The sequence below is a fragment of the Chionomys nivalis genome, chromosome 7, assembly GCF_950005125.1.
Source record: "Chionomys nivalis chromosome 7, mChiNiv1.1, whole genome shotgun sequence".
Classification (NCBI taxonomy): Eukaryota; Metazoa; Chordata; class Mammalia; order Rodentia; family Cricetidae; genus Chionomys; species Chionomys nivalis.
In genome coordinates this window covers 95,714,236-95,727,958 of record NC_080092.1, presented here as the reverse complement: position 1 = coordinate 95,727,958, position 13,723 = coordinate 95,714,236, and the positions used below count along the sequence as shown (strand labels likewise).

The following is a 13,723-nucleotide window of genomic DNA, read 5'->3' as shown; positions in this document are numbered from 1 at the left end:
CTCTGCTACCTTCCATCCACATTTGAGGATAATCCATCTTAGAAGACTTTGTATTGTTTCTTCAGATTCTTTTTTTTTTTTTTTTTTGGTTTTTCGAGACAGGGTTTCTCTGTGGTTTTGGAGCCTGTCCTGGAACTAGCTCTTGTAGACCAGGCTGGTCTCGAATTCACAGAGATCCGCCTGCCTCTGCCTCCCAAGTGCTGGGATTAAAGGCGTGCGCCACCTTAAACAGCCTTGCCTCAGAAGTCTAGAAATTACTGTAAAAGAAACAACAAAAGAGCTGGGCCATAGCGGCCCGCGCCTTTAATGCTAGCACTCAGGAGGCAGAGGCAGGACGATTTGAGTTTGAGGCCACTCTGGTCTGTGGAGCGAGTCCCAGGGCAACCAGGGCTATATAGAGAAAACCAAAAGGGAACAAGGCAACAGCCTTGTGTGAGGAGGGTGCACGCTAATCCTAGCACTGGGGAGGCAGAGAGGTGGATTTCTGTGAGTTTGAGGCCGGTTTTGCCAAGGGAACGCAAGCAGGAAAGTGAGGCCACTGCATTGATGTATCTGCGAAGGAAACAACTCTTCAGTTACAAAACAGACCTTTGCTAACTAGCCTTCCCGAGCCGTGCTTTTGCCTGGCCCCTGGTGACACCTTCCCGCCTTCTTGTCGCAGCAGGGCTTTCTGTGGTCTACTCCAACCCCGATCCACCCCTCCCCTCCCTGACGGTAAAGGTTGGGAGAGCTGTGTGGAAGGACTGGGGCGTGCCAGGTGTGAGAGCTACTCTGCTCTGCTCTGGGTCCCCGACCTGTCTGGAAGGCATCAAAGGCTGTATTCTCTCGCTGGAGCACCTCTGCCGCAGGAGGACATTTCCCACGGTGAACATTAAATAGTTACATATATGCAAACATACTAACACACATGAGTAATTTAAACCTTCACACAGGACATGTGCATGCCCACAGTTCTAGCCCTTAGGAGGCCAAGGTGGGTGGACTGCAAGTTTGAATCTAGCAAACGACAGAACACAAAGTTTTGTTTTTTGTGACAGGGTTTCTCTGTAGTCCTGGTTGTCCTGGAACTCACTATATAGACCAGGTTGGCCTCGAACTCAGAGATCCGTCTGCCTCTGGCTCCCAAGTGCTAGAAATGCCCCACCACTGCCCGATCACAAAATTAAATTTAAAAAGAAACAACAGGAAACATCACATCAGCTGAGTCTCTGAACCCAAAATTCCTGGCCTGCAAGGAGTTACACGTTAGGATGCAGGAACTTCGTGGGGTGTCTGGAAACCTTTCTCTGTTTAAAACAAGGAACGACTTAAACCTCATTTGATTAAGGGACCAATGTAGGGATGAAAACAGTTCGACCACGAAGGGACTCGAACCCTCAATCTTCTGATCCGAAGTCAGACGCCTTATCCATTAGGCCACGCGGTCTCACCATACTAGCGCCTTCACTAGAACGTATTATTTGATGAAGACGAAGATCCGCTGCGTCAGTCCGACAGCGGATGGCTCTGGCATCTGTCACTTCTGTGGGGCATCATGCGGGCCGCTGGGCAGCGCGGAAGTATGACCTGGCGGATAGTTCTTCTGACTTCGGGCCATTCGAATCCTTTCCGGTACGGGCTGAGCTGCAGCTCTCCCGTCTCGCAGCGCTTAGCGACGCAAAGCGTCGTCGCCCGGCTTTTCTCTCAGCCCGGTGAGAACTCCGAGCCAAGGCGTTCAGTCATTGTTCCGGGTTAAGGGCGGCCACGTCAGCGCGCCGCGCTATCACGGACCACGTGAACACTGCTTTTTATCGCGCCCCAGTGGCCTAATGGATAAGGCACTGGCCTCCTAAGCCAGGGATTGTGGGTTCGAGTCCCACCTGGGGTGGTGCCTCACTAGTTTTGGAGAACGTCGTGCATGCACCTGCGCGACTTGCTGCATTGGGTCTTTCACGAAGCCTGCTGTCATTTATTTGCTTGATTCCGTGTGAGATCTCTGTAAGGTTTCGCGGACGCTGCTTCCTGAGCATGCGCGTCATTTTTGAATTTTTCCATTTCTCTGAACTGAGGGTTCAAAAAAACAAGCAGGACGTGCGACCTTTACCCCAGGTGGGACTCGAACCCACAATCCCTGGCTTAGGAGGCCAGTGCCTTATCCATTAGGCCACTGGGGCCCAGTGACACGTGGTCGTTGCTTTTTCCGTACTAATGGGCGGGCACAGGCCCGTGTCCGTGCTCTTCTTTAAACACGTTCTTTGGCTGTCGCCCTTGGGAGTGGCTGGGAAGAGAACACAACGCCCGAGCTGGGCCAGCGCCGAGCGCGCAGGGAAAGGCCTAGGAAGCGCCTCGACGTCACCCGCACACTCGGACCGGGAAGGAGTGGAAGTTTCCAGGGCGCTAATTCCACCCACGACCTCACCACCCCGGCTATTTTGTCCTTTATTACACCACTAAATAACTGACAGTGAGTTCACAAAGGATGAGAAATAAGTATCAGTCACAATATTGACAATATCAAAACATAAACACTGAAAAACTTCCCGATCCTTCCATAACGATGGAAACATTTATACACAACGCATATTCTTTGCGAATATATGACGCACGGAGAGGGCGGGCATTAGTCAAAGGAGGGGCGGGAGGAAGAGAGGGAGTTAGAGACAAGGAGAGAGGGGGAGATCTTAGTGTTGTAATATTAAAATACACTTTAAAAACCAAAAAGCCTCGAGGGAAAGGAGGCGCAGAGCATTCTGGGAAGTATAGTTTAATTCAGGAGCTGCATAGCAATGGCTTCATAGTGGGTGTTGAGGTTCTGGGAAAGGGCTGAGACGTGAAAAGAGATACGTATGTTTAACTGTGTAACTGAGCACAGGAAGAATTTGTTTAATGACTTATCCGTGTGGAACAATTGCTCCCGTAGTTAATCCTAACGATTCTCTGGTCTGTTTCTTAACGCTGACTTTTCTAAAGGCTGCAACTGGGGATTGGGGTTGAGGGAGTGGGGCGAACGACCCCAACATCCTTAGAGCTAAAGCTTGACGACACTCAAGTTTGAAAGCATTTGGAACAATGTGGAGATGGGAAGAAACAGAAATCATGGCCGTGGAAGGAAGCAGCGATGATGGAGACACTGGTCAGCCATGACCCAGGGAGCTAGCAACAAGATGAGTAACAGAATTGTTAAAACCGCACCCAAGCCCAGAGACAGCTCATATCCACTTGGAGGTATTAAATTTTAGGCATGGATTCTCTTGCATGCCAGAGCCCTGGAGCAGAATAAAATGATGGCAGAGGAATAAACCAAATGTAGAGAATTTCCTTGCAGCCCAGCACGACATTTTACCTCCTGTAGATGAGTGATGTCTGCCTGACACTAACGATGCTCAATTTTCAAGCTAATATGGAATCCAAATTTTGGTTTGTCTCTGGAAAATTTGACCAGGGCAGCACTTATCTGATTTTTAAAAATTAAGTTATATTTGTGTGTGCATGGCTGCGTCACTGAGCTTGTGAGGCCAGAAGCCAACTCTCATGAGTCAGTTCTCTCCTCCACCACGTGGGCTCCAGGGATCAAACGCATGGCAGTCTTGGAAGCAGGCGCCTTGCTTTGCTGAGCCACTCTGGCCTTTATTCTTGCTTTTAAAAAATAAATACATTGGTGGGGGGAGGCATAAAAAACACCAGCAGGGGCTGGTGAGATGGTTCAGCAAGAACAGCGCTGTGGCCAAGCCCAATTGGCCCCTGGGACCCACGTGGTGGAGGAAGAGAACCGACTTCCACAAGCCGTCCTCTGACCAGCAGACATGCCTCTCTCATAACAATAACTAAAGTCAGGGCCAGCCAGATGGCTTGGCAGGTGAAGTTCCAGCCCGTGCCAGGAGAGAGGTGACTGCAAGCTGCTCTCCAACCCCTCACTACACGTGACACACAAATGCCCACCCACTCAGCACGTAAACAGTAAACCCAAACTTCTGGCCTGGGGATGTAGCGCAATGGATTTTGACACTCTTACATGTCTTCCTGCCAGGTGCACCTCCCAAGTCTCCTGCACAACCTGCCATTTAGCATCTCTGGCTTCCTTGCTGCCCACTGTGTTCAGTTTGTGGTTTTGAGGGTCCAGTTCAAAGGCCAGCTCAGGTATCCTGGCCCTTCTGGCTGTTTGCTCAAGGGCCAGTCCACACTCCTCTGCTGCCCCAGATGCTGGCCCAGTTCTAGGCAGCAACTGTGAGGGTCCAGGCTGAGAGGCTGGAGCCCTACTGCAAAGCTCTGAGAGGCGAGGTTCCTGTGCTTAGAAGTTTATTGCAGCCAGAAATACACGAGGAGGGCAACCGGGTGAGCTGCCTGGATGCCCTGTAGCCGTCCCTCCTAAGCAACGCTCCGGCCAGGCTCCAGTTAGCGAGAAGTCTCCCCTGGAGTGGCAGCCCTGCAGAGCAGCAAGACACTCGTCTCTGCGGGCAGCGTGGGGTGACTTCAGTCCATAGCCACCCTCCTGCTCGTCTTTATGGAAGAGTTGATTCTTTTCTGTCGCAGTCTTTCCCGATTCATCTTTTCTATCCTGAAAACAAAAGACGGCAATGAGGCCCAGATGTGCAATCAGGGCTTTTCAAGGCTGGAAGCTGAGGGCCCAGGCAGCAGGAGCCAGATGTGCAGCTGGGCCTGGGTTGGCACCTTGCTCCTCTCCACAGCTTCCCCACTGCCATGCTGGGAGCTCCTGAACTCCATCTCCCCTGCCTCCTCTCACCTGCCTATCTGTACCTGAGTCTCTGGAGCTGAGCGTCTTCTTTGGAGGGCTCCTTGGGCATTTGGCTGGCCTCAGCAATCATGTCTCGAATTTTCTGTAGGCACTCCGCCAGATTCCGGAACTGGTAGCGACTGATCTCGGAGGTAAGTACCAGCTCTCCTGCCTTGTTGATCTTGTTTTTATGCTGCCAAGGAGGAAAATGAGGACCACCACAAAGACCCATAAGCCTGTCCCCACCCTGGGATCTACAGGGGCAGAAAGGGGCGAGTACCTTGAGAGCAATCTTCTGGCGCACAGGCTCGGCGATCCAGTCTGCACTGGCCAAGTGAAACCTGACTTCAGCCTTGGAATTCACTGTGGATGGGGTGGAAGGAGCAGGGACCATGAGACTCTTCAGAAGCCATAGTACCCAGGCCTTCAGGGAGAGTCCTGAAGCCAAGCGCAGACAAATATCTAGCCAGGACATTCTAGCCTGTGTTAAAGCTAGCCACGGAACAAGCCTACAAGGCTAATCTTTCTGGGACAAAACTAGACTTGTGGTATCCAAATGTCCTGGGTTTCTCACAAATCTTACAGGACTCTGAAAAGAGCAGGGGATGGGTTTCACAGAGCAAAGGAAACGTGTTCTTTGTGGATTCAAGCAGGCTGCCAGCTCATGCTGGAGTTCTCTTTGTTTATCCTCAAAAGCCAATCCTAGCCTTAGCAACCTACAGTGAGCGCCAGACAATCGGCCACATTCAGAAGGCTCAAAAGGATTATTATAAGCGGGAGGTGTGTGTGCTGCTGCAGAAAACCCTTTATTCCAGAGGAATGTGAGTGCAGAGTTCCCTCTCACACCCCGCTCCTGCTGGGCCTGTACCTTTGTTAACATTCTGCCCTCCAGGACCGCTACTCCGGCAGTAAGATATGCTCAATCGATCTGCAAACAGAAGAATACATACATGAGGGTCCCCCATGGCTGGACATGTAGAGTGCTAATTTAGTCAATGTGACTATTATACCCCCGCCACGCATGCACGCACACACACACACCAGTAAAGCTGGACAACATCCAAAGATGTCAAAACTAAAATCAAGACAACTGACTTTCCTGAGGCTCCCAGATAGTGGAGGAAGTAAATTATGACCCAAGTCTAGCACATTCTACCAAATCCTTGTTTCGTTTGCTTGTTTTAGAGACACTCTTTCAGTGCCTCAAGCTAAGGACAGATTTAGCTTCACACAGTTCGAGGAGTGGCGGATATGGAATCATGACGGGCTAGAAGCTCGAAAGGACACGACGGGGTAGGCAGGATGGGGTGGGCAGGATGGCGCATTTCTTGTAATGCCTGCTTAGGAGGCTGAGGGAAGAGAATGTGGAGTTTGAGGCCTACAGTTGAGACTACACAACCAGACAGGGACAAGAGAGTACTGTTTCTGACTGTGTTCTCAGAGCCCAGCTCATGGGCTGGGTAGAAACTGTGTGCCGGATGGGTGAGAGCCTGCAGAAGAACCCGATCTTCAGTTCGGGAGCTTCCACCCTAAAAGGCAGTGTGCCCACTACCTACATGTGGTCTTGGTGAAGTCCTACACAGGGTTTCTCTGTGTAGCCCTGGCTATCTTGAACTCACTCTGTAGACCAGGCTGGCCCCAAATTCACAGGATTTGCCTGCCTTTGTCCCACAAGTGCTGGGACTAAAGGTTGTGTGCCACCACCGCACATCTTGCCTATTTTTAAACCGGAAGGTTCCTTCTTCCCATTTCTATAACTCGTGCAAAGGCTTTCATAGTGTCTGGGTAAGTGAGATGGAGAAGAAGCCAACTGAGAAGACCAGCTGGTAAACCCCAGCAGTGTGGGCGTTGAGGTGGTGACACAGTGGCAGGGAACAGAGTCCCATCTTGAGACCACCTCCCAGGTCTCCCTCCATTGGAAAAGTCAGTTAAATCTTGTTCTGACTCAGTAACAAAGGCGCCTGGAACTGCAAGGGAATGGCTGCACTGTAGAGCCCAGTAAGCCTGCATATAGGACAGGTGGGTCATGCTGGCTGCAGCTAAGCCTGTTCAAACAATTCCGCATGAGCCTCCAGACCTCGGGAGGCCAGGAGACATAACAACTGTCCACTGAGCAGAATGCCTGTCTTCCCAGGGACTGTGATGAGGCACTTCCCTGGCTCCCACTCTCTACCTTCCTTCTTCCCATAGCACTCAACTCCTACCCCACAAAGACAGCTCCAAATCACAAGCACATCCAGAGCTCTTCATATGTGGCCAGACCACACAGTCTACATGCATGGCTGAGCCATCATTCGCTTGCTAGTCTAAGCTATGCTGCAAAGGGTCCTTCCGCCCCCACCGTTGGTCTCTCTACTGTCTTCCACCTGTCTGGTGAGATCTACAAGGAACGTGAGAAATGTGGTAATCGGCTTTGTGTGTGTGGTGCATAGGACAGACCCAGGCCTATCTTACGCTGGGACAGACCCAGGCCTATCTCACGCTGGGACAGACCCAGGCCTATCTCACGCTAGGCAAATGCTCTCTCGACCATGAGGTAGCCCCTCGCCTGAAAGGACTCATTTTCAAAAACATTACTCACCTAGAGGGATGTCACTGCTGGCTTGTTTCGCACGCTCCTGCAATATAACACACACAGTGTCAAAGGAAGGAGTCACCTGCCAGCCCACTCCTAACTGGTCCAAGACAGAAAAAAAAATAGTGTAAAGCTATAAGCCGAATGTTATATATTTGAGGCTGAAAAGGTGCTCAGTGGGTAAAAGCACTTCCTAAACGTCAAGCCTGACGACCTGCGTGTGCACACCCACACAAACAATAAAATCAATGCAACAAGCACTTTTTAAGAAGTTATGCATTATTGTTTTGGGGCCTCCAACAAAATCATGCCAGCAAACCATCCCCAACTCAGGCACTACCTCTGCAGTGCTCCTCCAGGAAGATGGGCGCATGCTTCCAGCCGCCTCTGCCGCGGCTTAAGCTATTGCTGGGCACTACCAGCAGCCTGGCTCATGGGGAAAGGAATGGAGTGGCTGAGACAAGGCTAAGAACACATACACGAGGGACACTAAACAACAACACCCTCTGCCAACCTGGAGCAACAATCCTAGTGTGCCACCCTGCTCCTTCTGATGCCACAGGAAGCAGGCACCAGAGGCACTGTGTCTTGGGCATATCCTGGTTCATAAACCTGGAGGGCTCGAGTCAAACTGAGTTATTCCTGTCAGGCCTTCTCCTCCCCCAGCTCTTCATCCAGCAGCAATGCCCTCCAACCTTAAATCCTCTGGACCACAAGGGCCATCTCCAAAGGCTGTCTTGGCCTCCAAACCCAGAACATCCTTATCTGCACCTGCTTCAATGCCTTCACTTGTCTGAGCTTCAGAATGGGGGCAGGGTGGAATCCTCATGTCTGCTCACTTTTCCACTCTGGTAAATCCCCCGTGCCCCAGGTTTTCTTCTTGACTCTTTATGTCTCTTCCTCACCTTCCTTTACCAGCTCTCAGCGGTGGCTGAAACTCTGATGAGCCATCGAAAGCTTTCTTCTCCCTCCCCGAAACACTGCATCCTTCTAAGCCGATGAAAATGTCACCTATGTTGGTGACTCCCAACTTTTGGGTTCAAGAAAACCTCTTTGCTCAGCTACAGTTCCACATACCCAGTATGCTCTCACTTGTTAGCCAATCCAGTAGTGAATCCCTTCCCTGTATGCCTAGGATATGACCGTCTGCAGGATTCCTACTGCTTCCACCCCATGTATCCTTTCTTGCCTATATTACTGCAATCTTTGAACTCACCTCCCAGCTCTTGCCATTCTCCAGGTTATTGCATGAAACATTCTGTAACAGCCAATCTTGTAAAATATGTATCACTCCCCTTCCTGGCCTCCACCTACCTCTCTCCTCTTTGGCTTCCCGTCATTGGCTTGCCCTGCTTAGCCACACTTGTCCAGCATACCACTGTCCTGAAGTGGTTGACCTTGCTGACCACGCTGCTCGAGACTCTCATCGCCCCAGTATCCTCACGTTTTCCTTCTTCTGGTTCTCTGTCTGTGACAGGGTCTTACATGGTCCAGGCTGGCCTTGAACTTGCGATTTTCCTGCCTCCCAAGTGCTGGGATTACAGATGTAGGCCACAAGGCTCCACTTCTTCCAGGCCTGGCTTTCCCAGACCACTCTACCTAAAACTGCAACTCTCAGCTGGGTTGGGTGCTGCAAGCCTATCACCTCATCATCTTGAGAAACAGAGGCAGGAGGACCACTGCAAATTAAGAGCCCAGCCAGGGCTTTTAAAGAGCCTTTCTCAAAACAAACAGGCCCAGTATAGTGACACAAGTCAGTAATCTTTTCATCTGGAAGATGAAGGTGGAGAGATCAGGAGTTCAAGGCTACCCTTAACTAGGTAGCGAGTTTGAGGCCAGCCTAGTTACATGAGATCCTTTGTCAAAGCAAACTCACAACAAACCTGCAACCGCATCTCTAGCTCTACTTCTTCCTTCTGGGTCTTACTTTCTCTAAAGACTCATAGTCGGTGTTACTTGGGTTTATTATGAGAGAGAAGTCTGCCAAACGAAGTGTGAGTGAATGAATGAACGAAAATACTGGATGCTCTCTCAATCCTATAGGTGCAGCTCAGTAGGTTCCCTCTCTCCTGCTCTAGCCCAGGGAAGTGTATCTACACACAGCAGGCTAAATATGCATCCTGAAGGAACAAACAAACCTTGTCTCTGGCTTCTTCACGTTACTAGGGGCAAAAGACTGAGTAACGATACAGCTTGCGGACCTCAGCTTTTATTGTCCACTTTGAAGGGCCATAATTCACCTTTCCCATAGAATGTGGGCCTGAAGACCGGGAAACAAACGTGGGAAAGCTGGTGATCTTGGAAGAGGTGATGGTGGCAGGCTCTCTCCCGGGCTGCACTACCGAAGCACGAGGGCGGCAACCACACCCTAAAGTCCTAGCCGCCCCTCCCCGTCCCCAGCTCCCCCCCTCCCCCGGTTGCTAGGACGGCCAATTCCTCCCGCAGCAACCAAAACCTTCCACGCCGCCCGGCTTCCTGGCGTCACCTAGCAGCGAGAGGACCCGCCCTTTCCGTCCCGCCTTTCTCGGCTCACCGGGACCTTCCAGGCCGTATCCACGCCCTTGGACTCGGGGTAGAGCTTGTCCAGGCTGTAGATGCTCTGGAATTCGGTGCCGAATACCTGTCTGTGCAGAGCCCGGCGAACACAGCGCGCAGGCGGCGGGAGCAACAAGGTTCCAGCTCGGCTCAGGCCCCAGCGGAGGCCGCAGGCGGCCGCCATGTTCATTTCTCAGGACCGCTTCCGGTGCGCTCTCCCCGTGGTCCGCGAGCTGGCGCTGCGCTCGCGCCTTGAGTTCCGCCTGGTTTTTCCGCGCTCCGGGTTGGCCGCTTAGGTGTTGTGGCAGGGAGCCAGCTGGCATCTGGCCGAGGTTGACTGGCCAACTGCGACCACCTAAAGACTCCCGTATCTGTCTGGCGTGGTGGTGCTCGCTGGCAGTCTCATCACTGCACTCAAGGCTAAGGCAGATTCTGTTCTAATCTAGTTACATAGTGAGCCCCTGCCATGAAAATAACAAATAGTTGGGCGGTGGTGGCGCAGGCCTTTAATCCCAGCACTCGGGAGGCAGAGGCAGGCGGATCTCTATGAATTCGAGACCAGCCTGGTCTACGGAGCAAGTTCCAGGACTGCCGACAATACCCAGAAAAAAACAAAAATAGCAATAACAATGATACTGCTACTAATAATAGATAATAGTAATAATAAGTAAATTATAAATAAATGAGCAAACCCTGGATCCCACGCCTCCAGAAACACCCCTTTCTCTTTTTGAATCTGTTCTTTTCACCTGTACCTACAACTCAACCAAACACATCAATAAGATCTTACCTACTGCCAGGCAGTGTTGGCACACGCCTTTAATCCCAGCACTCAGGAGAGTTTGAGGCCAGCCTGGTCTACAGAACAAATTCCAGGACAACCAGGAATATACACAGAGAAACCCTGTCTCAACAAAATGAATGAATGAATGAATGAATGAATGGTCTTACCTGTTCATTGGATTAGTCCCCCCTTTCTCAGTGTGTGCCCCACATTCCTAGCCTGCTTCAGATAGAGTGATAGATAGACAGATATATAGAAAGATAATCAAGCAATCTTTCTGTGTGTGGTTTTTAGTCTAATGGTTGGTTGATTTTGTGGTATGTATGTATGTGTGTGTATGTATGTATATTTGCATGTATGTACTGAGACAGGGCCTCAGTTATGTAATCCTAGCTGGCCTAGGCTCACTATGTAGATCAGGCTGTCTGCCTGTCTCTCCAGAGCATTGGGATTAAGGGTTTAGCCAACCAGGTCTGACTTTTGTTTGTGTTTTGAGACAGGTTTTTCTTTTTTTGTCTTTTGTTGTTGTTTTGTTTTGTTTTTAAACAGGGTTTCTCTGGAACTAGCTCTTGTAGACCAGGCTGGCCTCGAACTTACAGAGATCCACCTGCCTCTGCCTCCTGAGTGCTGGGATGAAAGGCGTGCGCCACCACTGCCAGGCTCAAGACAGGTTTTTCTATATAGCTCAGGCTGGCCTTGAACTCCTGGTCCTCCTGCCTCCACCTCCCAGATGCTCCGATTACAGGTGGTCACCACCGTGCAAGGCCCAGTCTTATTTTCTAACGTAATTACCTGTTTTCTAGCTAGACTGTAGGCTCTCTGCTATAGCCCAAGCAGGCAGAGCGTGGCACGTCATGGACACACCACAAATGTGGATCAAGTGAATTCCATGGCAATTAGTTTTTGAAAGTTGAACTGCACAGTGGGTTCTTTTAGCCACTAGACAAACTGGAGAAGTAGGTACAGAATTCAGAAAACTTCAGGTTAGGCAGAGCCATTTCATGTTGGTGTTAAGGCAGGAAACCCAGAATTGGTGACACTCCAGGTAAAATGAGCGATGTTTGAAGGTGACTAATCCCTGGCTAAGTTACGTAGTTGGGGTTGTGTGTGGATGAAAACAGAGGTCAATAAATGTTAGTGATTGTTAGTAATGCTTGCGGTTAGCTTGTAATGAAGAGTTTAATTTTTAGGAGAGAGTGTCATTACCTAGAAAAATATGCCCCTGGGGTAATGTAAATATTCCCCAGGGACACTGACTGATTGAAATAGGAGATTGTCATTGAAGCCAGCCTTTCTGGTCTCAGCATTACTGGGGAAATAAACCAGCCCCTAGGCACTCTGTAAACTTAAACTAGGAAGCTCCGGCAACTGACAAAGCCCTTTGGGGCTCTGGGTTAAAAGGAGTCTCCTGGGTGCCTCCCTGTCTGACTTAGTCCCAGAACCTCAGTAGGAGCAGAGACGTTTCCATAGTGACCAGAATAAGATGCTCAAGGGAACAAACTCAGACATTCAGGTTATGGATTATGAATAAAGAAATCAGAGCGGTTCCGTGGTATCTTTGCTCCGCGGTGGGGCTCCGACCAGCGCCTGACCCACGGGTTGTAGGAAAGGAAGCTTCACATTTCCATGGCTCCAAATAAACACAGGCTGTTCAGGCCATCTGGTGGCCTGGATTCTGGGAGAGATGGGAGTGGAGCAGAGAATGAGACAGGTTGCCCTGGAGAGGGGAGAAGAGCAGCTGGTCCAAGGGCCCCTGGGAGGAGAAGCGGGCTTATGAGGTGACCCCTGTCCCTGAGATAGGTGAGCACTGAGGGAGATGTGGTGGAGCATGCCTATAATTTCAGCACCTGGGAGGCTGAGGCAGGAGGATTGCTGTGAGTTCAAGGCCAGTCTGTGTTACATAGTGAGTTTCATGCCAGCCTGGTTGCATACCAAGACCTCCTGTTAAATGATAACAATAAAAAGCCTGGCACTGGAGGTTGAAGCCAGCGTTCCCCTTCCCCTCACTGATCCTTCCGTGGCTTCATGGACTGAGGTGGGGCTTCAGGAAGGGCCTATCCACCACAAATAAGAAAAAAAAAAATGAGGAACCAACAAGCCAGTCCTGGAAGCTGAGGAGTTTGTAGCCACAGCCCAGCTCTACAGCTCATGAGTTGGCATATGACCATCATATGAAAGAATCCACAAGATTTCCCTTCTCCTGAGTGCCCTAAGTCAAGTAATTGCTTAAAGGCAGGCGGTGGTGGCACACACCTTTCATCCCAGCACTCAGGGTGCAGAGACAGACAGATCTCTGAGTTCGAGGCCAACCTGGTCTGCGGCGTGAGTTCCAGGACAGCCAGGGCTACACAGAAAAACCCCATCTCAAAAACCCCAAAACTTTTCTATGTTGCAGGCATAGGGAATGTGTAGTGAGGAATGGTGGTATCAGGACTCAGTTGAAATACTGTTAATATACTCTGTGTGTGTGTGTGTGTGTGTGTGTGAGAGAGAGAGAGAGAGAGAGAGAGAGAGAGAGAGAGAGAGAGAGAGAGAGAGAGGTGCCGGGATGGACCATGCGAGCTCGCTCATGGCTGGAGGAACACTTTTCCATCAGCTACACCCCTCGGCCTGAATTGAAATATTTCTAGGTGACCTTGAATGACTCATTTAACCTCTGAACTTCAGTAAATGAGAGCATTATAGTTGTCTCACAAAGTTCCTGCGGGTATGAAACAGACTAAACCACTTGCCACATAGCCAGCACAAATCAACACGCAACAACAGCCATTATGCAGAGATGTTGTGTGCACAAGCCCCTTGAAGATCTGATAGCTTTTGTTCTCTGCAGCCATGGGGTAGGAAATCCATTCTGACAAGCTCTCTAGACCTCTTCCCTCCCGGAGGGATGAGCAGCACAGCATGTGCTCTGTGGCTTGAGTAAAAGGGCAAGATTCTTTCCCAGAATTCCTATCTCTCCCTGGAAGTTCAGCCTATCCTTTCCTGCCTAGCTATTGGCTGTTCAGCTCTCTTTTTCTTTTCTTCTTCTTTTTTTTTTTTTTTCCCGAGACAGGGTTTCTCTTTCTCCTTGGAGCCTGTCCTGGAACTTGCTCTGTAGACCAAGCTGGCCTCGAATTCA

General features: G+C 50.4%; 1 protein-coding gene and 3 non-coding genes across 4 annotated transcripts; 1 reads left to right on the top strand and 3 right to left on the bottom strand.

Moving 5' to 3' along the window:
* Positions 1-1,353: 1,353 nt before the first annotated feature.
* On the bottom strand, positions 1,354-1,426 carry Trnar-ucg (transfer RNA arginine (anticodon UCG)). The gene has a single exon. It is a non-coding gene; the product is annotated as a tRNA-Arg (tRNA).
* A 368-nt stretch (positions 1,427-1,794) lies between these two features.
* Positions 1,795-1,867, top strand: Trnar-ccu (transfer RNA arginine (anticodon CCU)). Its single transcript has one exon. It is a non-coding gene; the product is annotated as a tRNA-Arg (tRNA).
* Positions 1,868-2,080: 213 nt separating this feature from the next.
* Positions 2,081-2,153, bottom strand: Trnar-ccu (transfer RNA arginine (anticodon CCU)). Its single transcript has one exon. It is a non-coding gene; the product is annotated as a tRNA-Arg (tRNA).
* A 370-nt stretch (positions 2,154-2,523) lies between these two features.
* Mrpl58 (mitochondrial ribosomal protein L58) lies at positions 2,524-10,024 on the bottom strand. The gene is made up of 6 exons (XM_057774884.1): positions 9,820-10,024; positions 7,293-7,329; positions 5,580-5,639; positions 4,992-5,074; positions 4,735-4,904; positions 2,524-4,534 (listed from the first exon to the last, which is right to left on the bottom strand). The coding sequence occupies exons 1-6, from the start codon at positions 10,009-10,011 to the stop codon at positions 4,450-4,452; spliced, it is 627 nt and encodes a 208-aa protein (XP_057630867.1). The 5' UTR covers positions 10,012-10,024; the 3' UTR covers positions 2,524-4,449.
* Between the last annotated feature and the right edge of the window lie 3,699 nt (positions 10,025-13,723).